Source organism: Carassius gibelio, chromosome A6 (assembly GCF_023724105.1).
Source record: "Carassius gibelio isolate Cgi1373 ecotype wild population from Czech Republic chromosome A6, carGib1.2-hapl.c, whole genome shotgun sequence".
Taxonomy (NCBI): domain Eukaryota; kingdom Metazoa; phylum Chordata; class Actinopteri; order Cypriniformes; family Cyprinidae; genus Carassius; species Carassius gibelio.
In genome coordinates, this window is record NC_068376.1 from 7,207,167 (window position 1) to 7,232,808 (window position 25,642).

The 25,642-nt window shown below is 41.0% G+C and overlaps 3 protein-coding genes across 5 annotated transcripts; all 3 read right to left on the reverse strand.

The window, feature by feature from the left end:
• Positions 1 to 432: 432 nt before the first annotated feature.
• On the reverse strand, positions 433 to 11,611 carry chrna1 (cholinergic receptor, nicotinic, alpha 1 (muscle)). The gene is made up of 9 exons (XM_052600671.1): positions 11,452 to 11,611; positions 10,193 to 10,335; positions 10,019 to 10,063; positions 9,532 to 9,641; positions 9,202 to 9,397; positions 8,834 to 9,071; positions 8,355 to 8,578; positions 2,377 to 2,616; positions 433 to 2,235 (listed from the first exon to the last, which is right to left on the reverse strand). The coding sequence occupies exons 1-9, from the start codon at positions 11,495 to 11,497 to the stop codon at positions 2,107 to 2,109; spliced, it is 1,371 nt and encodes a 456-aa protein (XP_052456631.1). The 5' UTR covers positions 11,498 to 11,611; the 3' UTR covers positions 433 to 2,106.
• A 3,205-nt stretch (positions 11,612 to 14,816) lies between these two features.
• On the reverse strand, positions 14,817 to 17,319 carry LOC128016195 (ATP synthase F(0) complex subunit C3, mitochondrial-like). Its single transcript, XM_052600672.1, has 5 exons — positions 17,246 to 17,319; positions 16,946 to 17,033; positions 16,227 to 16,304; positions 15,499 to 15,689; positions 14,817 to 15,120 (listed from the first exon to the last, which is right to left on the reverse strand). Exons 2-5 carry the CDS (start codon positions 16,982 to 16,984, stop codon positions 15,006 to 15,008), a joined length of 423 nt encoding a protein of 140 aa, XP_052456632.1. The 5' UTR covers positions 16,985 to 17,033; positions 17,246 to 17,319; the 3' UTR covers positions 14,817 to 15,005.
• A 307-nt stretch (positions 17,320 to 17,626) lies between these two features.
• Positions 17,627 to 25,198, reverse strand: LOC128016192 (endoplasmic reticulum junction formation protein lunapark-B). 3 transcript variants are annotated; one of them, XM_052600665.1, is made up of 15 exons: positions 24,931 to 25,198; positions 24,467 to 24,515; positions 24,322 to 24,363; positions 22,740 to 22,927; positions 22,478 to 22,536; positions 22,232 to 22,272; positions 22,039 to 22,122; positions 21,879 to 21,930; positions 21,718 to 21,794; positions 21,564 to 21,678; positions 20,721 to 20,826; positions 20,503 to 20,573; positions 20,240 to 20,404; positions 19,996 to 20,082; positions 17,627 to 18,837 (listed from the first exon to the last, which is right to left on the reverse strand). In XM_052600665.1, the coding sequence occupies exons 1-15, from the start codon at positions 25,059 to 25,061 to the stop codon at positions 18,683 to 18,685; spliced, it is 1,422 nt and encodes a 473-aa protein (XP_052456625.1). In that variant the 5' UTR covers positions 25,062 to 25,198; the 3' UTR covers positions 17,627 to 18,682. The 3 variants fall into 3 exon arrangements, with proteins under 3 accessions (XP_052456625.1, XP_052456624.1, XP_052456626.1); XM_052600664.1 differs by having other exon boundaries at positions 21,564 to 21,794; positions 24,931 to 25,196; XM_052600666.1 differs by lacking the exon at positions 19,996 to 20,082 and having other exon boundaries at positions 21,564 to 21,794; positions 24,931 to 25,188.
• Positions 25,199 to 25,642: the final 444 nt, after the last annotated feature.

A 25,642-nucleotide genomic window follows, 5' to 3' on the forward strand; every position in this document is an offset into this window, starting at 1 on the left:
TGGAAAATGTAACAGGCATGTCAATGTCAAATTTAAATTAAGTAGTAGTAGCCCTTTATTGTCACTAGTCACAAGTACCAGCGAAATTAGCCATCAACCTGTCCATACATACATACATACAATATGACAGTGGAGTAGACAGGACAGGAAGACAGGGTATTTGAGGAAGAAATACAGCATAACATTAGGGAAGTGAGGAGAAAAAAACCAACACCCAGACTATGCTCCTTATGGGAGCACAGTATGAGAACAGGAAAAACACCTCAGCACAAAAAGCACATAATCAATACACCATAGACACACGACTTTGCAACTGGGTACGGATAAAATAGATTTGCTTACAATAATTCACACATTTCTGTTGATAGTGAGAAAAAAGTCTGCAAAAATGTGTGGAACATAGAGAGTGAGAGTGAGAGAACCCAAACACTGTGATTTTACCAGTAGTTTATTATGCATTACAAGACAAATGTTCAAATTTTCAATCAGGCCTATATGCTTAATCAAAAACTAAAACTAAACTTTAATTTAACCATTAAATAATACATGTATAATATATTTGCCCAAATGCACAGTTGTATATACCTTCAGGCAAATGTAACAACAGCATCATGATCAGCTTCAACCATTTGTCTGCTATTTAGGTTTAGTTATTTTATTAATGAGCTAATCAAATGCAGTTTAATTATTTTCTCTTTAAATATCAAGTGATTCAAGTACATTGGTTACCATGGAAAACACAGACCAAGAAAAATAAAAACAAATCTAACATATACAATCAACTGAAAAAAATAATATGCTGTAAAATAAATGGCATTCTCATATTTCTCTGTTACCATGCTTAATTCTGACAAGCTGTGTATATATATATATACAGACATTCTAGGAGCAAGTAACCTGTTAACACAAATGCTTTAAATGAAAAGAAAAAAAAAACAGTGTGTGCGTCTTATTTTCCAGTTGTTGACTAAGCTCACTGTTCCATTAAAGGGGTCATATGATGCTATTTCAATTTTTCCTTTATCTTTGGAGTTTTACAAGCTCTTGGTGCATTAAGAAGATATGTAAAGTTGCAAAGACTAAGGTCTCAAATCCAAAGAGATATTCTTTTATCAAAGTGAAGAGTCAACCACGGCATCATAAAAATGCCTCATACTAACGCCCCCACATCTCTACGTCGCAGCGTGGAAAGATTTGCATAACACCGCCCAAATGTTCTTGCAAAGAAAGAAGTCTTAACTTTCATTCTCGCTGTTGCTGCTGGTGCAATGTTGTGGAGATACTGTGTGTTTTGTTTTGAAAGTGAAACAACTTTGTCTGACCTTCCAAAAGAGGACACAGCTAGAAATCAGTGGTTAAGTTGTTTTTACAACACTGTTCCAGAACAGTTCGACCCAAATATTCAAATGTATGCAGCACATTTTGCGGAGGACAAGGACTGTTTCCTGTGAAAGGAGCCTACAATGTCGGTGTCTGTTTCTATAATGTGGGGCAATTCCAACTTTGCAAGGACAGTCTGGTGCTTCTTTCACACAGTCTGTAAGTACGTTTTCATATATAAAAGATTTGCCACTGATGTTTGAGTTTTGAGCAGTGTAGAGTAGTGCATGTTGTTTGTCATTTCTCCGATCACAAATGCAGACATGGTTTCATTACCCTTTGCGATATGACATGCAACGCATAAAAAGACAGCATAAGTCATTATAATCAGTAATTATGTCCCATCGCACCTTGCATCACAGTGTTAAGAGGCATAACATTTCCATCACACGCTTGAGGCATTCGACCAATCACAATGCACTGGATAGCTGGCCAATCAGAGCACGCCTCACTTTTCAGAACGGTGAGCTTTGTCAAAATCGACGTGTTTCAGAAAGACAGGTCATAGAGGAGAAACAATAACGTACAGTATGTGGAGAATAATGTGTTCTTTGAACCTTAAACCACATAAACACATTGCATTACACCAAATACACCAAATAAAGTTCTTTTTAGCAACATCATTTGACCCCTTTAACATCTGGTCTGATCAGGCATCCCCTATGCTACATCTCAGCAGAGAGTAAATGCACTCCAGTCCCTGGCTTCATTTGGGCCTTTGGGCTCTCACAGCATGCTGAGCTCGATCAGGCGTCCGGCAAACACTCCTAGTGTGCCAATAATACACACCGCCATAAACACACATAGAAGAATGTGATCCAGGACCATAGCGACAAATTTCCATTCCTCTGCAGCCTTGATGAACAAACAGAAGGAAAGACACAAGTAGTCAGTTAAAGGTAGAAAATCAATGTAGAGTAAAACAAACTTATTTTCAAAGACATGCAAAAGTGTCAGGAATAACAAAAAAAAAAATATGAAAGTAAATGTTCTTACATTGTTGGACTCCTCGTCGCTTTTCATGGTGTCTGCAATGTATTTAACACCCTCGATGGCACTACGTACATCAGGATTTTTGGTTATGGGAGAGTGGTAAGTGACAGAGGCAGGCATGGGTTTCCCTGAAATGTCAGAGATGTCAAAATCTGCAGGAAAGAGACGCTTTTCCTGTCGTTCCTGGGATGGTCGTTTCATAGTGGAGAAAAACATCAGGTTTGGAATGGTGTCTATGAAGATCTGTGGGACAGAAGAGAAAGTCCCTGATCAGAATCTCAACAGGTTTATTAATAGCTCAAAGCAAACAAAAAAATACCCCCAAATATATGTAAGTTTAGAAACAAGTGAAAATCTAAAAAGTGTCACGGTTGGGTTAAGGGAAAAACACAAGGAAAGGGTAAGATCCAATAGCAGGTAAGGTTTATTGCACAAACAGGTAAATACAAAATAAAACTGTCTTGAGAGACAAACCAAACAAAAAGGGAACCGGATGAAACGGGGAACTCGGAAGAACGAGAAGGTAGAGGAAGTCTGGGGGAACGAGAGCATGAGACACATAGGGTAAGGACTCCATGATGACAACAGAGAAAGACAGCTCTATAAAGGGAAACTAATGACAGAGTATTGTCAACACCTGTGCGATTCTAATTGGAGTGCAATTACTGTGAAGACACAACCAGACTAGCGGAATTAAAGTGCCTATGGTGAAGTGCCTAAGGGGAAGTGAGCTCACTAGGGAACACCCAGGAAAACAAAGACTGGCAGCGTGACATTACCCCTCCCCTACGGAGCAGCTACCAGATGCTCCACCTAAACCCAGGAAAACCCCAACAGAAAAAGAGGCAGGAGGGAGGTGGAACGGCGGCGGACCAGGGGGAGGGACGGAGGGACAGAAAACAGGGACAGGAGCAACCAGGAGAAATGGAAAGGTGCCACACAAAACAAGGAGTCCAGGAGGGAGGCGGACAGGTGGAGGCTCAGGGGGAGGGAAGGAGGGCCAGACTAAACTAAAAGGAATAGACAGAAACAGAACTCAAAAAACACAAAACATAAGTCCATGAAGGACATGTTGAGGCGTCCACCAGGACGGAGCAGATGACCACCACAGCCGTGTGGTCAAGGCCAGAGCCCTCCAGGGCGGAGCGGAAGACCACCACGGCCTTGTGGTCAAAGTCAAAGCCCTCCAGGGCGGAGCGGAAGACCACCACGTCTTTGTGGTCGAGGCCGGAGTCCACCAGGGCGGAGCAGAAGACCACCACGTCCTCGTGGTCACCGCCAGAGTCCCCCAGAGCGGAGCGGACGACCACCACGTCCTCGTGGTCACCGCCGGAGTCCCCCAGGGCGGAGCGGATGACCACCACGTCCTCATGGTCACCGTCGGAGTCCCCCAGGGCGAAGTGGTCTCGGGCACTGCATCGGGAACGGCCTCCGGCACCGCATCGGGAAAGGTTTCGGGCCCCGCCTCGGTCTCCAGAACCGCAACGGACACCGCCTCGGCTTCGGGCCCCGCCTCGGCCTCCGGAAAAGCATCGGACACCGCCTCGGCCTTGGGCACCGCCTCGGCATCGGGCACCGCCTCGGCATCGGCCTCTGGAACAGCCTCGGGCACCGCCTCGGGAACAGCATCGGCCTCTGGAACAGCATCGGGCTCCGCCTCGGCATCGGGCACCGCATCGGCCTCTGGAACAGCATCGGGCACCGCCTCGGCATCGGGCACCGCATCGGCCTCTGGAACAGCATCGGGCACCGCCTCGGCATCGGGCACCGCATCGGCCTCTGGAACAGCATCGGGCACCGCCTCGGCATCGGGCACCGCCTCGGCATCGGGCACCGCCTCGGGAACTGCATCGGCATCGGGAACAGCCTCGGGCACCGCCTCGGGAACTGCATCGGGAACAGCATCGGGCTCCGCCTCGGCATCGGGCACCGCATCGGCCTCTGGAACAGCATCGGACACCGCGTCGGCCTCTGGAAAAGCATCGGGCACCGCCTCGGCATCGGGCACCGCCTCGGCATCGGGCACCGCCTCGGCATCGGCCTCTGGAACAGCATCGGCCTCGGGAACAGCGTCGGCCTCGACCTCTGGAACAGCATCGGGCTCCGCCTCGGCATCGGGCACCGCATCAGCCTCTGGAACAGCATCGGGCACCGCCTCGGCATCGGGCACCGCATCGGCCTCTGGAACAGCATCGGGCACCGCCTCGGCATCGGGCACCGCCTCGGCATCGGGCACCGCCTCGGGAACTGCATCGGCATCGGGAACAGCCTCGGGCACCGCCTCGGGAACTGCATCGGGAACAGCATCGGCATCGGCCTTTGGAACAGCATCGGGCTCCGCCTCGGCATCGGGCACCGCCTCGGCATCGGGCACCGCCTCGGCATCGGGCACCGCCTCGGGAACTGCATCGGCATCGGGCACCGCATCAGCCTCTGGAACAGCATCGGGCACCGCCTCGGCATCGGGCACCGCATCGGCCTCTGGAACAGCATCGGGCACCGCCTCGGCATCGGGCACCGCCTCGGCATCGGGCACCGCCTCGGGAACTGCATCGGCATCGGGAACAGCCTCGGGCACCGCCTCGGGAACTGCATCGGGAACAGCATCGGCATCGGCCTTTGGAACAGCATCGGGCTCCGCCTCGGCATCGGGCACCGCATCGGCATCGGGCACCGCCTCGGCATCGGGCACCGCCTCGGGAACTGCATCGGCATCGGGAACAGCCTCGGGAACTGCATCGGGAACAGCATCGGCCTCTGGAACAGCATCGGGCACCGCCTCGGGAACAGCATCGGCCTCGGGAACAGCATCGGCCTCGGCATCGGGCACCGCCTCGGCATCGGGCACCGCCTCGGCATCGGGTACCGCCTCGGGAACTGCATCGGCATCGGGAACAGCATCGGGCTCCGCCTCGGCATCGGGCACCGCCTCGGCATCGGGCACCGCCTCGGCATCGGGCACCGCCTCGGGAACTGCATCGGCATCGGGAACAGCATCGGGCTCCGCCTCGGCATCGGGCACCGCCTCGGCATCGGGCACCGCCTCGGCATCGGGCACAGCCTCGGGCTCCGCCTCGGGAACTGCATCAGGAACAGCATCGGGAACAGCATTGGGCTCCGCCTCGGCATCGGGCACCGCATCGGCATCGGGCACCGCCTCGGCATCGGGCACCGCCTCGGGAACTGCATCGGCATCGGGAACAGCATCGGGCTCCGCCTCGGCATCGGGCACCGCCTCGGCATCGGGCACCGCCTCGGGAACTGCATCGGCATCGGGAACAGCCTCGGGCACAGCATCGGCCTCGGGCACCGCATCGGCATCGGGCACCGCCTCGGCATCGGGCACCGCCTCGGGAACTGCATCGGCATCGGGAACAGCATCGGGCTCCGCCTCGGCATCGGGCACCGCCTCGGCATCGGGCACCGCCTCGGGAACTGCATCGGCATCGGGAACAGCCTCGGGCACAGCATCGGCCTCGGGCACCGCCTCGGCATCGGGCACCGCCTCGGGAACTGCATCGGCATCGGGAACAGCATCGGGCTCCGCCTCGGCATCGGGCACCGCCTCGGCATCGGGCACCGCCTCGGCATCGGGCACCTCCTCGGGAACTGCATCGGGCACCGCCTCGGCATTGGGCACCACCTCGGGCACCGCCTCGGGAACATCATCGGTATCGGCCTCTGGAACAGCATCGGGCACCACCTCGGCATTGGGCACCGCCTCGGGCTCCGCCTCGGGAACTGCATCGGGCTCCGCCTCGGGAACTGCATCGGGCTCCGCCTCGGGAACTGCATCGGGCTCCGCCTCGGGAACTGCATCGGGCTCCGCCTCGGGAACAGCCTCGGCCTCTGGGACTTTCTCCAGGCCTTGAGGGACGGTCGACGCCGGTCTCCTCCTCCTCCGTCCTCCACGATGGCGAGTCGGCGGCACCTTGTCTGGAGACTCAGGCGTTGAGTCGTCCATCTTAAGCTGTGGCTCTGGGCTGGCGACAATCCTGTGCTGTGGTGTTAGGCTGGCGGCCATCTTGTGCTGTGGCGCTGGGCTGGCGGCCATCTTGTGCTGTGGCGCTGGGCTGGCGGCCATCTTGTGCTGTGGCGCTGGGCTGGCGGCCATCTTGTGCGGTGGCGCTGGGCAGGTGGCAGTCTTGTCTGGAACTTCTGGTGTGGTTGTTGCATCCCACTGAGCACGATGGTGCAGGTATTTGGTAAACCCCCAAAAGTCCAGGATCTCTAACCCCTTCATCTCCCATTGAGGTAAAGGATCATCCAGGCAATTATTAAACAAATCTTTAAGTGCTGCATCATTGTAACCTAACCCGACTGCCAAAGTCCAAAACAATTGCGCCAGGCCACCCACCTCGCTTCCCTTTTGATGAAGGGTGGTTAAGTTCCGGAATCTCCTCCTCCGTTCCTCCATGGTGGCTGGGGAACAGATTCGAAATCTCACACCGCTGGATCTAGGCATGATGGAGTCCTTCTGTCACGGTTGGGTTAAGGGAAAAACACAAGGAAAGGGTAAGATCCAATAGCAGGTAAGGTTTATTGCACAAACAGGTAAATACAAAATAAAACTGTCTTGAGAGACAAACCAAACAAAAAGGGAACCGGATGAAACGGGGAACTCGGAAGAACGAGAAGGTAGAGGAAGTCTGGGGGAACGAGAGCATGAGACACATAGGGTAAGGACTCCATGATGACAACAGAGAAAGACAGCTCTATAAAGGGAAACTAATGACAGAGTATTGTCAACACCTGTGCGATTCTAATTGGAGTGCAATTACTGTGAAGACACAACCAGACTAGCGGAATTAAAGTGCCTATGGTGAAGTGCCTAAGGGGAAGTGAGCTCACTAGGGAACACCCAGGAAAACAAAGACTGGCAGCGTGACAAAAAGAAAAAAAAAACGTAATAATGTATGTAATTTCTGTTCTGCAAGCAGGACTAAACAGGACTGATAAAATAATAATTCCCATGGTTGTAAAACTGGATTTTTAATATAACTATGCAACTTCCAAAAATAAGTACCTTTGTTAATTGAGGTGTACATTTCAAGGTAAAAATAAGTGACTAAAATGCTGTGGAAGAAATCATCCACCCTTACAAAAATGTAAATTGTATTAAAGGGGTCATAGGATCCCCATTTTTTTCACAAGTTGAAATATGATTCTTTAGGGTCTTAATGAAAAGTCTGTAACAAAGTTTGGTTAAGATTTCTGGATGGTAGTGTTAAAAACACCTTTTTTCATGCAGTTTTGTAGCAAAAAATTGTTAAAAGTTAAATGTTAACTTTATATATACTATACTACATGTAGGTTCCTGTAATTTTTTTATACTCTAACTATACTTTAAGTAGATTTTAATTTAATTCTAATGTACACTACCTTTGGATTAATGCCAGTGATTTTTGCCATTGAGGTGGAGTATCCCTTTAAGAGCCTTGCTCCTATTGCTATTTGACTTTATGTTTTGTGATAAGATTTAAAATAATTTATTCTGCTAATAGAAGCCAGTATGAATCAGGTTTGTTACAACGATCTCACACCTTTAAAAAATGTCAATAAAATCAGCCAAATGTTAATTTGTTTAATTTGGGTTAACAGCACTGTTTAAAATAGATCATGTTCCCTTCCACCCATGTACTATTTACACTTTTCCACTTCAAAGCTGACTTGTTACTATAAACTTTAATATGTATGCCAGTATCTTATTTACACCTATATACCTAATTATATTTGTCTCTTAAGTATGTCACTGGTAAGTACATAAAAAGCAGACTGAAAGTATATGCTCTTCTTTATAGTTTAAAAGAAGTATGCTAAAGCAAACATTCTTTTTTGGAAAAGCATTCATATGTTTAAATGTGGTCACTCCAATCAAGATCTCATGCAGATAATTAGATGTAAACTAAACTCTCCTGTTACTTTAATTTGGACTTTTTCCCTGGAACACAAAAAGAGACGCTGCTGCTTTCCATACGTACCTTGCGGACCCAAGCAGGCATAGTGTGTGTGCTGGGGGAGCGGTGGTGTGTGTTGATGACAATCACAGTGATGATGATGGAGGCAATGACAAAGATCATGGTGAAGAGCATGTATTTGCCAATGAGTGGAACAGCACTGGAGGTGGAGGGGATCAACTCAACAATCACCAGCAAGAACACAGTCAGAGAGAGCAGGACAGAGATGCTGAGTGTCATCTTCTCACCTAGACAGAAACAAGTCATGTTCAAAACGTCCATCAGGCGCCAAAAAAAAAAAAAAACTGATTGTGATCAAGTACATTTCATTTGTAATTTATAATACAAAAATAGGCATTCCCCCTTGATTTTTGTATACACTTAAATATCCTACCAGAACTTTTCCCAAAAAAAATAAAATTAGTAACCATGGTATAAAATAAAAATTATATAAATTTTGGGTTATACCACACACCCCTACACGCAATTAAACACAGGGTTACCAGAGTCTGTAGGGAGGTAGAACACAAGCCCAGTGAGGAAGGAGAACAGCATGCACGGGATGATGACGTTCACGATGAAATAAAGTGGGAGGCGGAGCAAGAGGAAGTGATAAGTTATATCAAGGTAAGGTGTATCTGGACAGCAAGCGTAATACACCCAGTGTTTCCAGTTCCTGTAATCCTTCATCACCCACTCTCCGCTCTCCATGAAATTACTTAGGTCCGGTCTGTCATTGTCCTACACACACACACACACACACACACAAAAGTATGAATAAACTGATTTACACAGATACATACAATAATAATGTATTGCATCCTTCTGATGGTCATGATTGGTGATCACGTTTGTGTTGTGTTATAGTTACTGGGTTGATAATGACAAGGTTGCCATCATAAGTCCACGTTCCAAGTTTCATACTGCAGTTTTGCAGGTCGAAGGGAAAGTGAAGGACCACAATCTCACAGTAGCTCTTAAAGATTGCTGGGGGAGTCCATGTTATCATACCCGTGTGCTCCAACAAGACTTTTGTTTCATGGACGATGGCAAAGTCTCCATCAGCACTGAACGTACACATACACAAATAAAGAAAGATATCGCATCAAGGATATATTTAAGATATTTATATCACCTGATTGATTCACACTAACATACTACAGATGCAAAGAGTGAAAGTTCTGGACATGGTGAATCATACTTGTTATAAAGGACTAAATCCGGTTTCCAGATGTCAGTGGAGGGAATTCTGATCTTCCTGATGCCACCGTAGTCATCAGGATTCCACTGCAGATTCACATCCTTCCATTGCTGAACATCAGATAAGGAGAAAAAGATATCTGTATTAATGACTTATGACTGCTCCAAGTAGGTACTGTCATGTAAAAATTGAAAGATTTATGCAAAATCACAAAATCACTGCAAAATATGATTTCTTACTTTTCCTTATAAGCTGAAGTTGAAATGTGACCTCAACATTTCTTGTCAGGTTTCATGACATTTTTGAAAGTACTTGGCAAATGAAAATAATTTTTGTTATAGTACCAAATCTTAAGTGTTATAAACATTGTCTAAATCTCAGTTTTTGTTAATACAGATACATTTTCCCACAGTAAACACCTTGATATCTACTGATATCTACTTTGATAGCAGCACACAAGAACTGAAACAGCAGCTGAAACTCGCACCTGCTTTAGCCGTACATTGCTGGTGACAATCTGATTAACTTCATCCTGTAAATAAGAAAGACAGGAAAGATAATGGAAGGTAAGAGAAAACAAATGTTTCATTGTGCAATGTAAACTTTTAAATAAAATACGAATCTGAATTCAAGAAACAAAATGAACAGAGATATAATTTACCACGCTAATAAGCTGAATGAGTTGTAGTCCCACAGTAACCACTACTGGATCCTTAAAATGGCTAACAGGACGAACAACCTTGTTATATCCAGTAAACAGAGTCTTTACTAATCTTGTCTCATCTTCTGAGCACAGTGCTGGTCCTGCAACACACACACACACACACAAACACACAAATTTAGTTGCACAGTGAGAAAAAGTTATCACCCCACTCTTCTTACACACAGGTGTCCTTCCTAAACGGCACAGAGGATTAACATTGATGGAGTCAAGTTACTGCATATGACACACACACACACACACAGATCTATATCTGTCTGAGTAATGCCACTATTAACCAGAACTAACAGAAGTAATGCAGAAATTCTGTTTGTACATAATCAACTTCCTTACATTCTTTACATTTCTGAGCCATGTTGTTCTGAGAGTAATGAACTAAAGATTTCCCTGTTTCCATATGTTAATGACAGAATGTGAATGTTTCAATTGCAATGTTGACTTGACTTCAACATCAGTACTATTGTTCCATCAGTTTGAGCACTGGTGGTGGTCTGGTGAATGGATTCTCACAGGTACATGAGTGAGCTTTTGAGTCCACATGCATATTTACAGTATTTTAGATAAACCATTAAACGAAGGGCTATTTTTTTTTATTTAAGTTTAGACTACAAGCCCACAACCTATATAAGATTTATAGTCAAGAGTATCACTCCTCCCTGCTTAATAAAGCCTTGATTTCAGCCTCATCTAAGAGGTTATGCAAAAAAATAATAATAATGAACTGAAAATATAAATAGAGAAGAAAACGCTAATATTTATTTGCTAATAGCACAAAACTGACCGCTGACACACTGATCTCATATCAGCCACAAACCACTTGAATGAGCCCAGCAGGCCGCGCACCTGCGCCTGTCAATCAAACCTGGAATGCATACCAGACAAGTAGTATAGAATTTGTAAAAAATTGTTTAAAAACCAAAACTTTGAGCATAACAACAACGTGTCGCTATGGAAACGAACTTGAATCGGTTTCCAACAAAAGATTGAGTGGCAAAAAATACGATTAATCGTTTTCTGTAGGCTTCATACCACAGAGATTATTTCAAGGCAAGTACACCGTTCTTCTCCATTATAGCTTAGATAGTGGTTAAACTAAAACCTTTTATCAGTATATTAGAAGTTAAGGGCTAATACGATTTAAAGGGTTGTTGTCTAACAGAGCATTCCCCCATATAATAGAAAACAAAGTAGTTACTCACCAAATAGAAAAGGCAGAAATTGCAAAATCAATATAAAGTTATTCATCTCTGACGTGACTGAGAAAGTCCGTGTAGTCGAGTGAACGGTCAATTGGTCTGTAGGAGCACCGCGCCCTAGCTGAACTCTCTCTCTCTCTCTTTCTCTCTCTCTCTCTTTCTCTCTCTCTCTCTCTCTCTCTCCCTCTCTCTCTGTGTGTGTGTGTGTGTGTGTGTGTGTGTGTGTGTGTGTTGCACTATTGTAAAATCCGCAAGTGGCACGAGCTGACAGCTGTCAGACTCAGAGTCCGCGTCAGAGAAACACTGCTGCGCGCCACGTACGTGCTGGGTTAAACCCTTGTGCGCTCCTTATTTGAGAGTCATACTCATGGTTTTCACGGTCAGAAATCATCTGATATATTTTTGTTCAATAATATTTTGTATTTTTGTATTTTGAGAGAATGTCATGGTACTAATTAATATTTATGCAATAATTATGATACATTTCTTCCAATTGAAAATAGTTTTTTTATCTAAATTTTTACAATTATAAAAAATTTTTTCAATTAATGCAGTATTTCAGATTGAAATAGAGACTAGGCTAGAGCTGAAGATCTTTGTCGGGTTCGGGCTTAATTTATATCATCTTACGCGGGCTCGGGCTTGCGCTCCGGTTTGCGAGGTAAACGAGCGGTCATGTGATGTGTTTCGATTAGCGCGAGAAAGATGCGAAAATGAATGCTGAGCAGGTGTAACGGAGGCTTGCCTCTGGTGATTACGTTTTGGTTGCTCCAGCAACTAAAGCAAACTCTGAGCGAGGTGTGGAAAAGTTTTGACCATGTTTATAATGAGAATAATGAGTGAATAATGACGCACCATCAGTGAGCGCAGGAACGCGGTGAAGACATCTACAGTGGATTCAATCATTTTCCTCCACAAAAACATGTAGACCTAGCCTAATCTCTGTGAGTAAAGGTTTTTCAAATGATAAATAAATATTCATTGAGTCTTAAATATATAATGTTGACAGAGTATTTACGCTAATGTTGGCATTATTCTTTTATTAAATAAAGCAAATCCGGCGGAGCCTTTATCTTAATTTCGTTATTGCCAAATACCCATCTTAATTTAAAATTTATCTTAATTTTTTTTTTTTTTTAAATGACTCGTTTTTATTGGTGCGTTGGTCTATTTATTGGTTAAATGAGCCTATGTCTAGAATGCTGAGATGTTACGATGTCACAGAGGACTTATTTTATTTCTTTATTCCAACTTCCAAGTGGTCTAGTCTACGTTAGTTATGAGTAAATTATGTTAAAACATGAATAAATTGCTCATTGTTGGCAAAAGGCAAAAGAGCTGTGTGCGTGCGCACATTTGAATAATGTCGGGCTGTAAACGGGTTCGGGCTTTAAAAAAGCTGTCAATCAAAATGTACTTGTCGGGCTCGGGCCGAAACCTGTCGGGCTCGGGTCCTGTCGGGCCTAACTTTTAAGGCCCGATTACAGCTCTAGACTAGGCCTTTAAAATCCAATTTTTGAAGGCAGAATAGCACCTCCTGGTGAGAGCAAAAAAAGAAAAACCTGTAATTTCATGGTGTAACCACCTGATTCCTGTATGGGATACTATAGAGAGGCTTGTGAATACCCTCGATGTTTTTATACATAATTGTTTACTTTTATTAGGCTGTGGATTTACATTTATATTAAGGCATTCTCAAAGACTACTTTTTGTCAAGGTTTATATTTTTTGTTGAATTAAATGTTGATTTGAAGTGTAGGTTTTTTTGCATTATTATTACTACATTCAAACCTGAACAGAGAAAGCACTTTGTTACACAAAAAATTACAATTCTATAAAAATGTAACAAAAATGAACAGGAATGCTTTATCAGAGCTTAATCCTTCTGGGTCTGATCTGATTTCAACCTCTTATTTCAGTCTTCTGACTCATTTTGGCTATATGGTTATAACCATACCAATTCATTTGAGTATGTATAATTTTATGTATAATAAATGTCTGTAGCTGTGAGTGTAAGTGTGCATGAGTGGATGTGTCTGTTTTACACTCTTGATGTTTTAGAGTTTAACCCCTTCATTGCGGTCCACTTTTTTACTGCATTGTAGTCAAATTATTGATTTTATTTTACATAGTTGCAGTGTTACAGTCACACCAGTTCATAGGTTTGTATTTGTGTGTCCGCATGTGAGTGAGTTGGTGTGTTGATTTTGCACTCTAGATGTTTTAGAATTTCACCCCTACATTGGTGTGCAATTTTCTTTCTGCATTTTAGGGGATTTGTAGATTGTACACAAAAAAATGGTCTGTTTTACAGTTTCCGGTCCTTCATTTTTGACCGAAGACCACGAGTGTGACTTTATTATGACCACTTAGCATTTTCAAATCATGCCCTCAAATTTTTTTTTTCTTTTTCACATACCAGGTGCCATAAATGTCACCATGTTTCGTACCATTCTGGTAAAGCTATGATTTCTATGATGAAATTCTAAAATGTAAAATTCTCCAGTCAGAAATGACCGAAGACTGCACAAAGGTTAAACTTAAAACGCAGTTTTTACGGTTGCACATAACTATCAAATGTCTTTAAATAGAAACATTTCAGCTGCTCTTATATTATATATATATATATATATATATATATATATATATATATATATATACATACTTTTTTTTTTCAAAGGGGAACTTGTTACTTCCCCTTTGAAAATGTTGCAGGATAAAAAAAAATATATATAAAAACACATTCTAGTGTTGAACACATTCGATGAAAAATTAAGCAACATTTACTAATGCTTTTAACTTTAGCGCCATGCAGTAAAACCCTTTTTCTTGCAATTCTGAGAAAAATCCTAAGTCTTGTGATTGTGAGATAAAAAATTACTTCTTTTCACCACGGGAAAAAAAAATGGGGAGATGTAAACACCGAATTCTGATGGGAAAAATAAATAACTGCGAGATGAAAAATTAGTTTAATGTTAACTTGGAAATGTGAGAATCGAAGCCAGAACTGATATTCTCAATTGCGAAGAAACATCAAAATTCTTCAATATTAAGTATTATATTTAAAAATCTAATTATGGGACAGAGATTCTCACACTGAAAGAGACATGAAACCGCAACAAAAGTTTAATGATTATAATTTAGATTTCTGGTGAACTAATAAAATCTGAGCCATTCAGTAACAGACCACTGTTTTTGGTAGATTACTGCACCACCATATACTTTTCTGACTTGTATTGGCATATAGAAATAAACTAAAGTGACCCCTTTAAAAAAACAAAAACAAAAAAAAAACCCCAAATAACTTGAAAATTGCATTGAACAACCATCTCCCCACTGGCACCAATTTCCAACAACATCTTCAGACATTTTAAATTGTGAAATACATGTATTTATTCTGTATTTGGATACATTTTTACAATACATGTCTTATCTTATCAGCCTTCAACAAAAACTTGGAAATGTACAATTTTAATGACACCAACACAGAACTCTTTTGGTAGCCAGTGTAAAACGCGTGTCGTCGCAGCGGTGGGAAGAGGTGGACGGAGCAGTATTTACATGGCAAACAGAATGAGGAAAGCCACCATCAAACAGAAGAGACCCATAGCCTCAGACAGGGCAAATCCTAAAATAGCATATGAGAACAACTGCTGCTTCAGAGATGGGTTCCTGCAGGAGAGAGAGAGAGAGAGGTCAGGGGTCACTCATTACCAGATCTCGGTTTAGGAACATTGCTTTGTTATGGAAAAAGGGACATCAGCTAACAACAGTGTGATGCATGACAGGTTAAATTTGTTGAACTACATAAATGCAATATTTGACAGAACACTACACTTGGATTACTACGATGTTAACAAGCTCAGTTTTTTATTTAAAATAAATTGAAAAATAAGTTAGAACTATAAACAAAACAAAAAAAAACACCCAATTTGAGTAAGGCTATAGTTTTGTGACACTACCAATATGGAAAGTTCCAGAAATTAATTGTTTCATGTACAACAAGTGATGGCAACAAGATGGTGATTATTATCAGAGATGCTGGTTTACCTAGCATATCCAATAATGAGGCTGCCGAACACGGTTCCGATTCCAGCTCCCGAACCAGCCACTCCCACAGTGGCGGCACCAGCACCGATGAACTTGGCGGCTGTGTCGATGTCACGGCTTACAGCACTTGTCTGAAAACCCCGCACTGCAACCTGGGAAACGGCCGTCTGTGGCAGAAAAGCTGGGCTGGCCTTGAGAAAGAAAGACAACGATCAAAATGAATGAACTGTACCAATCATCACTAGACAAAAAGAAATCGCTTTGTAGATTGCAACAAGCTTAGAATGCAAGTAAATGCTTATAAAAAAAAAATAACTAAAAAAAAGACAGACAATCTAATAATGACTAATAAAAAAAAAGTCCTTGCCTAAGAAAAAGGCTTTTCAGGAAAAAATAACTACTAAAAGGGTATTAAACATTCATTTAAAATGGCAAGCAAGTGCCACGGATCTTAAACGTGGCATATGAAAGTGACTTGTGGTCAAGTATGTTGTCCCATACATTCACACAATGTGAACACACACACCCAGAGCACTGGGCAGCCACTTTTGCTGCTGTGCCGGAGGAGTAATTGGGGGTTCGGTGAATTGCTCAAAAGTCTCAAATCAGTAGTGGTACTGAAGGTGGAAGTCAGCGCTGTACATTCACTCCTCCCACCTACAATCCTGAGACCTTGGAGTTACAAGTCCTGCTCTCTAACCATTAGGCCATTTGCATAAAGTACTCACCTCTGCAGAGCTGACATCTGGCCTGGAGAGCAAAGAGGCAGAGAGTGGTCTGCACAGCGCCCTTGAGCCAGAGCGGACCTGAGACGGAGGTCAAAAACCACATTAGCACCCAAGACGTACAATTAAAGTGCTGGAACTAAGACTGACACACAAGGCCAAACTGATGATTGAAAATTTGGATTATGTGGGAGGTGCCTTGTGTCCACAAAATCTGTCAAATAATTGCTACAATTTGAAATTAGACTCCAAATGTCAACTGAACAAATAAATACATTTATAATTTAATTAATAAAAGGACTGTTCCAGTTCAAAAAGACAACAACAAAGCAGAACATAACACCCGCAGCCTTGTACCAACTATCACCATTTTATTTTTTCCTTTAGATCAAGGGTAAAGTATTTAAAATAACAGTCTATGAAACATTATGAATTTGCTGCCAGATTTTTATAATGACCTTGACTTCCCTTTAATCGCAGTCCAGATGATAGCATTAGCAACCATCTGCCCACTGACATCTTAACCACAAAGATATACACACACACAAACAAATTCTGATACAGTATTTTTTTACAATATGCCATCCAAAAAACCCATATGAAGTGCACTGCATCAACATGGGAAAAATTCAAGTGTACCAGGCCTCTTGCATTTTAAGGAACCATAATTCACTGAGCTTTCCCATTATATCACAACTGCAAAAACCGCTCTAAACACTCACCAGTGCGGGTGTGGACACGAACTTCGCACAGGCGTACATGTTTGATTGGGCTCGGTGACTGTGGTGAGGAATAAACCCGCGTCTGTCTCTATGGGAAAAAACCAACAGTTTAAGGTCAATGCAATATCAGCGCTTTCAAAACGTCTCCTGGTACTAAATAGCTAATTTTGCAAGGAATATATAATCTGTAGAACATGAAATGGATCGAGTGATTTGATTAAATATATCTAAAGCGTAATGATGGTATAAGATTATGACAATATAGTTTCTCCGGTTCCTATATAGCTCTCCTTCGCTTACCCGGCTGCAGAGGTCGAACTGCTGAGGCGCTACTGCGCATGCCCGACCCTCTATTTAATGAAGCTCCCGGATGCATAAATGACGCGCTTGAAGGTCATTCAGTGGTGCTTTATTTAAAACTGCGCTGAGGGAAAGGAAAACTTGATACTTATTAATAGGTTACTTGGGATACACAATTATAAATATATATAAAATAAATATTCTTACAGTTTTGTACATATAAAATACATATTTTTGCGGTCATATTACATTTGCTGGTTTGCTTAGGCATGAGCATCAGAAACATTCAATTAGCCTTTCTCTATTGTGCTCCTTAATTCTTAAAGAATCACTTTGTTGCATACAAAAGAAAAACTCACTTTTCATGATAATGTTGAACCATTCTTTAGAAAAATATTTTTTATTGGATTTACCATGCACACAATCCAGTGTGTAAATGCAACAGTGCACAACAACTCACAAGAACTGACAAACAAGAACAAGTGGACACCTCCAGTTCCAAAGCACATGAATTTTGTGTTGCTTATTGAGATAAGAGTCAATTCACAATGAACATGGAAATTAAATAACTAACGCAATTCACTACAAAATTATCATTATCACCAAATTCATGAATAAATACCAGTGTCACCTCTGGCATCAGTTGACTTGTAAAGCTTAAACAGCAATGCAGAAAACGTCCTATATATTATTTTGACAAATTTAGCAATTCTGTAAACTGTGCTGTTAAAACCTAGACATGTTCATAACCAGAAAGGCACAAGACAGTTGAATTATACACAAATACGTAAACAAACTGTTGGGCAGAAAAAACACAAGCAACTAAACCTATTCAAAACAAAATAATAAATATTTAAAACTAAAAAATAGTGCATTTGTCAAAAAAAAAAAACAAAGATAAACACAAACACACACCAAGCATCGCTCCCCTAAAAGTACTATGCTTTTGTAAGAGTGCGTTTTTGTTCAGCTTGCAGTTTCAAATAATTCTGTAAACACAAAGACAGATAAAACCTGTAAAATGCATCCCGTCCTTATCTACTAAGCAACTGAATGCTAACACTGTAAAATGATACTATTCTGATTTAAGCAATTGCAGTCTGTTTTGTAAAATCACCCTCATAAACAAACCATGCACAGGTATTGTACTGGGTGACAACACCATTATGGGGCGCACCACACTATTAGCGTTACAAACTGTAATGTGATATGATATTTAGCCCACTATATGTAAACACTGTGGTGCATATATAAATAAATAAGCAGTAAAAACTCTTAACAGCCTCCAGAATTACTAAGAAGTACTAAATGAACACGCTTTAGGGAGAAGTTAAAACCAAACATCCCAAAAGCCAAAAGCTGTAGCGAACAGCATTGATCATTCATGTTTAAACTGCATTTAGACACAGTTTATATAGATTCATCCTCTTTCTGCTGTTACCCCTGAGCTCCAGCCTCTTCCTGTGGGACATCCTCTGAGGGGGGCGGGCTCTGTTGAGACTGTGCCTCTTCTTCCTCTGGTTCATTTGCAGCAGGTGGATCTTCAGCGGTAGGGTCCTGAAGCTCAGCAGGTGTAGTTCTTTCTGTGTCATCTGCAAAATGAAATAATTCACATAACTGTACTGCTGAAAGCCATGGTACTGTTGTGCATGTGTGAGATTGTGTGTGTATTAGGCCTGTTATTGCATTAATAACAGAATATAAATAATAACAATATCATTTGTGGTATTCTACATTCAGTATGATAATACGTGTTTAAAAGAAGCACAACATGTATCATCAAGACTGTAAACAAGCCAATTAATAATTAGAGGAAAACAAGTTTAAGACAATGAGCCATGCACCTAAGGGTTTGGGAAAAAATCTGATTTTTTTTTTAAAGAAAGGTATTCAACATTTTAGACATTCAGTACTTAACTAAGCAGCTGACCATCTTGCTAAAACTAATATGAATTTAGCAGATATCTCGCAAAAAGCATCTTTTTACTTGAGATTTCTATAAAGATAAATACGGTAAGATGAACGTCAAAAATGCAGGATATTTCCTTTAAGACAGATATAAAACAGACATATTTCAAATTACATATTAGGAGACATTTATGATTTACAATAATAATACTATACAAAACACACCTTCCTGTTCTGTAATGGTGTCAGTCCGTATTGTGTTGTGATTTTGTATATAAGAGTGTTCTTTGAATAGGAAATTATTGTGATTATGATTATGTTACCCACTGTAACTGTAAGGAGCAGAGACAACTTTAGCACCAAAGCATCATGCAGTGCATTCACTACTGTTTGGGGTGAGTACGATTTCTTATTTTTAAATAAGTCAAAACTGTTACCTCACACGTTTGGGGTATCTTAAAAAAAAAAAAAAAAAACTAATAGTTTCAGCAATTCAGCAAAGACACATTAAATTGATCAAAAAGTGACAAAGACAATGATAATGCTACAAAAATTATTTCAATAAATTCTACATTTGATCAAAGGATCCTGAAAATGTAGAACTGTTTCCACAAGAACATTAAGCAGCACAACACTTTCAACACTGATAATTAAAATAATTCTTCCTTAAGCAGCTAAAGCCTATAACTGAAACTAAAGTAGAAATATTTTAAAGTATATTAAAATAGAAAACAGTATATTTTTGATCAAATAAATGCAGCCTTGGTTGGCATAAAAATCTTACGGACCCCAAACTTTTGAATGATTTTGTATGTGGAAGTAAAGTGTGTAGGTTCTGGGACCTGAGGGAAATTTCTTGAAACTATGAACTGTACTCCAAGGGGTGCCAGAGTGTGAAACACGAGTGGCAAGAGTCGAGACAATACTGTCTAAAAAACACACAAATAAAAGAAAATACAACATTCATTCATACAAATGATAAATGTAAATGATTTCTTCGAAACTGCATGTCTTGACTTTCAAAGTTGACGCTTTCCAGCTGCAGCTTTAAGACTGAGGTCACTGGCTGTCAGCAGCATGAAATACCTTCAGGGGCGTCACTGTCCTCTGGTGTCTCTGTGGCAGCAGAAGACTGTGTTTCAGGAGATTCAGAGAGAAGTCTGCGCTCAAAACTGAATTCTGGGAGTCTGGGGGCTTGGGGGCGTGTCTTTCTTGCCGGGTTCATGAAGTAGCAATAAGCACAACGGAATGCTGTTACATAAAACATCACACAGGAGTATCAAAATAAAAGCCTCAAAGAAGGAAATATCCTCAGACAAAAAAAACTTCACAGACTGATAGGTTCTTACCTACATACTCAAATTCCTCCTTCAGTGCCATGCCATTGTGAGAAAAACACTGCTGGCAAATCAATGCATATCTGAAAGTTCAAGAATAAATGGGAGGAGTGCAAGAGACAAATAATTCTCTCAGCTCCTGACATAATTCTGGCCAGTAGAGTGTTCAATGTGTTTCTCTTAGCTTGTATGTCAAGCTGGTGGGACTGTATGTAATACCAGTGTAATACCTGTTCTGAGGTCCATCTCCCACCAAATACTCAATGACTCTGTCCACAGTGCTGCGCTCTCGTGGAAGGATGGGTCGAGCAAGAGGTGGACCAGGAGGACGCATACCTAAATGATCAACACTTCATCATTACACAAACCAGGAAAATGACATGCTAAGACTTCACAATTATGCTAATATGAAACCTATAAACGTTCAGTTTGATGTTAAGCTCCAGAAAATGTGGATTTAGTGAGGAATGCATTAATCCTGGAGTAAGATGCTAGTAAGGCATTTTATAAAGGCTTAAACTGTGTGAATGCCTTTATCCACACTTAAAATTCACTGTCATGTCATTCCAAACCTGTATGAGTTTCTTTCTTTCTTCTGTGAAACATAAAATATGACATTTTAAGAAATGTCTCAGTGTTCCATACAAAAGAAGACAATTTGTCAAAATTCTCCAAAATATCTTTCATGTTCTGCAGAAGACCAGACGTAATGTTTGGAATGACATGAGGCTGACTACATGATGACAGAATTATTATTTTAAGCAAACTATCACTTTAGAAAGGACACCATCATAATGGATGAACAAAAATGGCATTTCAGCACACTTTTATTTGTGAAATTGTATTAAAACAGTGTACATACAATTACACGTTACTAAACATCTGATGATACGGAAAAATGTAATTATGCACGCATTTTTTTAGATTTTAATTTACATTTACTCACTTAAAGTTAATCTTTAAAAACACTAATAATTACTAACGCTATCATAATTTTACAGAGCCACAGCTAGCTGTTTTTTTCATTCAATTATCTATCATGTATGTCCGCTGTAAGTATGAGTGTACTGAACCTGATCCAGGTCCTGGTGAATAAGGATTCATGCTTCTCATCATTTGTTGTGGTGTTTCTGCTTGGCTTGCTCCTGTTGGGCTGGCTACAGACCTGGCTAGCCCTTTCTCTGGAGGCCCTCCGGGGGCCATGTGAAGGGGTGTAGCTCCTGGGGCCATGTGAAGGGGTGTAGCTCCTGGGGCCATGTGAAGGGGTGTAGCTCCTGGGAACAGCACATGCCGCTGACGAAGCTCTGGATATAATGAGAGTACAGTGTGCATCATGCCTAAGGAAAATATGCATAAACACATAATCAAAACCAAAAGCACATACAAACCTTGTCCTGGTCTAGGAGTCATGTGAGGTCTGACTGGAGTGGCTTCTGCTTCCTGTAAAGACAGACCATGTTTTCATCTAACTCACTAGCTCCAAAAATAAATGCCTTCATCTGTTTAAAACCATTTTCAAGCTTTAATAATACATATGACTGCACTTACTGCTTTCTTTTTAGATTCTGGATCAAATCTTTCCAATATGAGCTTAGCATTTTTGTAGGTCTCCGTTTCCATCACCTCCTCAAGCTGACAAAATCATAATTTATTTATGGTACATATGAACAATTTTATTCATCTGAAATATAAGTAGCGACAAGCAAGCTTACTTTTCTAATGTGTCTGAAATCACACTTACTATTTTCAGTTTCTGTGCTTTTAAATCATCTAATTTTTCATCTGAAACAGAAGCAACCATAAATGAGTCAATCTATAAAAATATTCATTCAAAAGACCGATCAGATACCTGTCAAAATCTTTGGTGTATTTAAACACATTTATGAAAATTCATGGGTAAAATGCACACAGCCACAGAATAAAAAAAAGATTTAGAAAATGAAGAAAACCGTGAAGAATTAAGAAAAACAACATATCATGAACTTACTGTTTCTCTCTGTACGTTTGGAGAAAAGGAAGATGAGCAGTTTTCGTAGTAGAAACACTCTATAAACATTGAGAGAAAATAAAATTAAGCAAGAGAACACATTAACGATGCAATAACATGGAGCTGCCTAAGCCAAGCAGTCTTTAAAAAAGGAGTATAACAGAATGCAATACATGTGATATAATACATGTAATAACATCAACTGTAATACACTAAGCAAGCCTAATAGAATGTCATTATCTATGAATAAAACAGGACTCACAGTGCAGGAAAGGCCATCAGAGGTAGGGCAGTGATGAGGCGAGCGCTCCACTGCTCAGGAGAGTACAGATAATACACACACACACACGTGAATAGGTACAGAGCAGATGAGTAGAAGAGAAGTCGGCCCACCCACAATTTCAGCAAACGCTGGTTCTTTGCACGAAACTCCTCAAGGTCCTTAATGTCCTGGGGATTCATGTCGCAATATTGTACGATCATTATCAATGCCATTATGTATAAAAAAAATAAAATAAAAAAAATAAACTTTGTAAGGTAACCTTAAATTGCTTAATTTGATAACAGCTTAACCCTGTAAAGTCTAGGATCTCTCAATTATCAACATTATCATACTGAAAAACACTATCTACTACATGCCTTCTGTCTGACTGATTCACACATTTTTAGAATGCATATGGCCTTTTAGTTTTAATCTAAAAATGGCTACATTGTGGTACACATATCTGTTTGCTTTGAGTAAAGTAAATGTAAAAATTAACTATTTAGTTTTAGTTTCTTATCTTTTAGAAAAAAATCATGTTAAATCATGTTTAATGCTGACACAGGCTTACAATGAACATTTATTTGTGCATCTCCCAATGCACAATTGTATTGCATTGCAATGTTTTTAACTACATAGCTTTGATCAGAAAACTAATATTTATAGTTTTCTAGGACATTATTGGAAGATATAGAGTGATAACTGATCATTTATATGCATTTAATACAAGAAGTCTGTAATACGGTCTCATTGATTTACATTATAAGCAGAATTTAATCTTCATTCCACGTAATAACATTATTCACCAAACAGAATAAAACAGATGTTTTTTCCTCTCAGTATGAGCTGTATATTATTACCATATTATACTATATGCCCATAAAATCTTGATGAATCAAATTTGATACAAAACATTTTTTTCCCTTTATTTTCACTAATAAGTTTCACTAAATTGTTCCATTAAAATATGTATTTCTGACTATTATTTGATATGTCAGGCTTTACACGGTTAACTGGTTTTATTCAATAATTAAAATTATTAATTAACATAACTGAATTTGAATCTGACCACATTATATTACACTAGCTAAAGCTATTTTTAAGGTCAGGTTGGGTAGAAATGACATCTCAAAGTTAGTTATAATGTTTGTTTAAATGCTGGTATTAATAACAGATTTGTCACCATGTGTCATGTTACAGCATTCCATTAAAAACCTATGCACAATATAAATCTGAGAAACACTGAACACGCTGATGCAAAACACAAATACTGAATGCCAGATATAAACTCTGTTAGTTACAGTTGAATGTTCAGTGGAAATTAAACATAAAGCCCTCTGGAATTGCAAAGTGTATTCCTACAGCTCACTCTTAAACCAAAGCAGTGACCACTACTGGGCAGTTAAGGTCAACCGCAGCAGTCCAGTGAACAGATGGTCCCAATCAATACAGACTTCAGGAGGCGAGCCAGGAATGAGTAAAGCCACGAAATGCAGCCAGTACACTGGTTCAGATGATGACATACAGCTCTGTGTTGTGTGATAAGGTCCCAAAAATTGCAGGACAACAGTGGGGAACATACCTTATCCAGTCCCTCTAGAAGTTCCACCGTGGAAGCTTTAGTCTGTTTGGAGCACAACAATTACATTATTGTTTTAGTATGGGTTTGATAAAGAAGTGCATGAACTGGATTGGGGAGGGTTGCAAAAGGGGAGAAAAGTACTCACCTTCCACCGTGAAATTATGGCTCCCATTGTCAGCACAGCAAATCCACACCTTAAAGCAGAAACCAAACCATTCTAATTACCCTCTCAAAACATCCACACCCTCCAATGCATCAGTCTGGAGGACATTTCTCGCACATTAATATAAAGAAACATAATCCTCGCTTGCATCTGAGAGGTCAGATCTTATCAATAACGTGGGTTGGATATGCAAACTCTAAACGAATAACAAGAGTAAGTAAATAAGACAGCAATGCAACTCTTATGAAAGCAGAAGATTTACTACAAAAGGGACAGGATGAAAGCTCCTGCCCTGCCTTCCTTCTCGCCAGCCCTAAACTGTCCTGGATCAGTTTTGCTCAGTGCAAAGTCGTCAGCAGTGTGGTTTACACATATGTTCATTAGGTTAATATTAGTTGAAGGATATTATAAGATTAAAATTTGCAAGAGTTCACTTGTTAACTTGCCTTTCTACAGAGATGTATCGGAGGCTGATGCTGAACGTGTGACGGTGACGTAATAAGATATTTTTTAAATTTAATTCAAAATAAAAGCCCTGTAGTGTATCACTAAAAATACTTGCACTAAATAATCTCATCTAATGATAATTAAAGTCGGCATGAAATAAACTTTTATAATTATTATATTTTAAGCAGTACTGTAGTGTTTATTATAAATTATGTATCATCTGTGCACTTCATTTTTTTTATTAATCCGTCTCCCCTCGAAACGACAGCTCTTATTTTCCGGTCACGAGTTATAGCGCGAGGCTCCGCCTCTCGTCTCCAGAAGATCGCAGCAGTATGGTTGTTAGGTGCATCCTTGGTTGCGCTCCTCCTGCGTATATGAAAAAAAAAAACAACTAACCTTAAAAAATTCTAACAAAAGTTTTTTTTCTACTGTTTTTTTGTAGTGTTAGGTGTCCCTAATAACATACTAAAAGTTTACCAAAGTTTGACCTCTGGAAAGGTGTAATTTTCAAGATGCTGTCCAAGATGGGCAGGGAGCCCTTAAAATATCCGAACTACTTCATTATTTGACTTAGTCAAGTAATCTTAGTGTCTAACTCCATGTTTTCTGGGTCTATGTATCCATTGGACTTGTCTAAATTGCACTGACATGATTACATACTTATGGGATACATGATTTTGTGAGAATACTGTAAGGTTTTATCATTGA